This window comes from Gekko japonicus, unplaced genomic scaffold, assembly GCF_001447785.1.
Source record: "Gekko japonicus isolate JY-2015 unplaced genomic scaffold, Gekko_japonicus_V1.1 scaffold5144, whole genome shotgun sequence".
NCBI lineage: Eukaryota > Metazoa > Chordata > Lepidosauria > Squamata > Gekkonidae > Gekko > Gekko japonicus.
This window is the reverse complement of record NW_015163774.1, coordinates 1-2843: the sequence shown is the minus strand read 5'-3', so window position 1 is coordinate 2843 and position 2843 is coordinate 1. Positions and strand designations below refer to the sequence as shown.

The 2843-nt window shown below is 52.9% G+C and overlaps 1 protein-coding gene across 1 annotated transcript in view; it reads left to right on the top strand.

Annotated features, from left to right (window-relative positions):
- Positions 1 to 2684, top strand: part of LOC107107624 (1-phosphatidylinositol 4,5-bisphosphate phosphodiesterase gamma-1-like) — a gene marked incomplete at its 3' end in the record, with an annotated part of 24882 nt that extends 22198 nt beyond the window's left edge. The window contains exons 8-9 of the mRNA XM_015407930.1: positions 1021 to 1045; positions 2583 to 2684. Coding sequence (XP_015263416.1) covers positions 1021 to 1045; positions 2583 to 2684 — 127 coding nt within the window. The remainder of the gene's footprint in view (positions 1 to 1020; positions 1046 to 2582) is intronic.
- Positions 2685 to 2843: the final 159 nt, after the last annotated feature.

The following is a 2843-nucleotide window of genomic DNA, read 5'->3' as shown; positions in this document are numbered from 1 at the left end:
TCTGAGAGAGCTCTTGACAGAAACTGCTCTTTTTTCAAGAACACCTCTTATCAGACCTACAGCTTGCCTAAGGTCATCCAGCCAGGTGCAAGTGGAGGAGTGGGGAACCAAACCGGTTCCTCCCAGATTAGCGTCCGCGCACTTAACCGCTGCACCAAACTGGCTCTCAGAATGAAAGTGAAAAAAATCTGGGGGGGTCGTAGTGGATAGCTCCATGAAAGTGTCGACCCAGTGTGCTGCAGCGGTGAAAAGGGCAAACTCTGTGTTATGTATTATTAGGAAAGGGACTGAGAATAAAACAGCCAATATTGTAATGCCTCAGTGTAGATCTATGTTGTGGTCTCATTAGGAGTATTGTGTACAGTTCTGGTCCCCGTATCTCCAAAAGGACATGGCAGAGATGGGGAAAGTACGGGGGGGGGGGGGGGGGGCCGCAGTAACTTCCAAGATGATTAAAGGGTTGGAGCCCCTTCCCTAGGAGGAAAGGCCGAAGGGTCTCTAAGACTTTTCAGGTTAGAAAAGAGATGACGGGGGGACAATGTTCCCTCTGAGCTGTGGAGCCTTGTGAGCAAAAATTCTGCTTTATGAGCTACTGGCATTAAATTTGTGAGCGAGCGATTTGGCTACTGCATAGATTAGTTTGCTCTGGAGCCCCATCCTTCCTGAGCTGAGACAAAAATGTGTGAGCCGGAGGCTAAAAAACTGTGAGCTAGCTCACGCTCAGCTTAGAGGGCACACTCACTGCGGGGGGGGGGGACATGAGAGAGGTTTATAAAATCATGCCTGGGGTGGAGAGAGCGGACAAAGAGGAATTCTTCTCCCTCTCCCAAAAGACTAGAACTTGAGGGCAATCCAACGAAACTGACGGGGCAGTAGGTTCGGGATGGACAGAAGGAAACACTACTTTATACAGAGGGTGATTAAAACGTGGCGTTCGCTGCCAGAGGATGTAGTGACGGCCAAAGAAACAAATAGTTTGAAAAGGACATTTTATAGATTCATGTGTAAACTCTCCTTCAGTCAAGAACGTTGTGGGACGCGGGATGTACAAACAAGAATCATCAGAGTCCTTCGCCAGTGTGTTTAGAGTCTGTTATGAGGGTCTGGGAGACGTGGGTTTAAAGCCCCTCTCTGCCAGGAGGCGCTCAAGGTGGCCACCCGTACTCTCGCCGCTTAACCTACCTCACAGGGTTGCTGTGAGGATAAAGTGGGACAGGGAGAATCGTGTACACCTTGAAGGAAGGGCAAGATAAAAAATGGACAAGTGAGGCAGATGTCTAGGATTATCTTGAAGGGTTTGAGAGGATTCCTTGCAGATTTATAAGTTGGGTTACTGTACCCAAGCCAAAGTTCAGAGTTTTGCACAGGAGCATCCAGTGAGTTCCTGGGTGTGCCGAGATTCAAACTGGAGGTTTCCTCGCTCACACAGCTCAGGTTGCTGGTGGACCTCCTGGTGGCCCCTGGTGTTTTTGGCCACTGTGTGACCCAGAGTGTTGGAGGGGCCACTGGCCTGATCCAACATTGGCTTCTCTTACGTTCTTATGTCTGGGGCAGTGGTGCTCTGTATTCTTGGTGCTTGGGGGGCAACAGTGGGAGGGGCTTCTGGAGTTCTGGCCCCGCTGGTGGACCTCCTGATGACACCTGGTATTTTTGGCCACTGTGTAACACAGAGTGCTGGACTGAGTGGGCCATTGGCCTGATCCAACATTGGCTTCTCTTACGTTCTTATGTCTGGGGCAGTGGTGCTCTGTCTTCTTGGTGCTTGGGGGGCAACAGTGGGAGGGGCTTCTGGAGTTCTGGCCCCGCTGGTGGACCTCCTGATGGCATCTGGGTTTCGGCCACTGTATGACACAGTGTTCGACATTGACGTGATCCAACATAGCTTTTCTTTATGTTCTTACGTTTGGGACAGTGACGCTCAGTATTCTCGGTGCTTGGGGGGGACGACAGTGGGAGGGCTTCTTGGAGTTCTGGCCCTGCTGGTGGACCTCCTGATGGCCCCTGGGTCTGTGTGACACAGAGTGTTGGACTGGAGGGGCCACTGGCCTGATCCAACATGGCTTCTCTTATGTTCTTATATCTGGGGCAGGGATGCACTGTATTCTTGGTGCTTGGGTGGTAAGAGTGGGAGGGCTTCTGGAGTTCTGGCCCCGCTGGTGGACCTCCTGATGGCACCTGGGTTTTTGCCACCGTGTGGCACAGAGTGTTGGACTAGATGGGCCATTGACATGATCCAACATGGCTTCTCTTATGTCTGGGGCAGGGATGCTCTGTATTCTTGGTGTGTGCGGGGGCGACAGTGGGAGGGCTTCTGGAGTTCTAGCCCCACTGGTGGACCTCCTGATGGCACCTTGGTTTGGCTACTGTGTGATGCACAGGGTTGGACTGGGTGGGCCATTGGCCTGATCCAACATTGGCTTCTCTTATATCCCTATGACACTTGCTGCCTTCTTGCTTACCTGCGGTGCAGGCCGAGACTCAAGCCGAAGCCAGTGTGGAATGGATTCTTGGCGGGGAGGTGCCCACCCCAGAATCTGCCCCCCTCCCTGCTGTTGCCTTATAACCTCCTGCTCTTCCTCTAGGAACCCTGGGCAAGCGACATTGCCCGCGTCCGAGAATACATGTGCAGCTACCTGCAGGATCCCTTCAGCGACATGACCGAGCCTTTCTTCCAGCTGGATGAGGTGGGTGAGCCGGGGCAGGGACTGCTAGGTAGGCCTTGGGCCACTGCCTGGCAATCAGGGGACGACAGCCAGAGACTCTCTCTCGAGGCTCTTTAAAGACTAACCCCTATCAGAAGCTTTTGCCAACTACGGGTTGGGCAATCCCTGGAGATGTGGGGG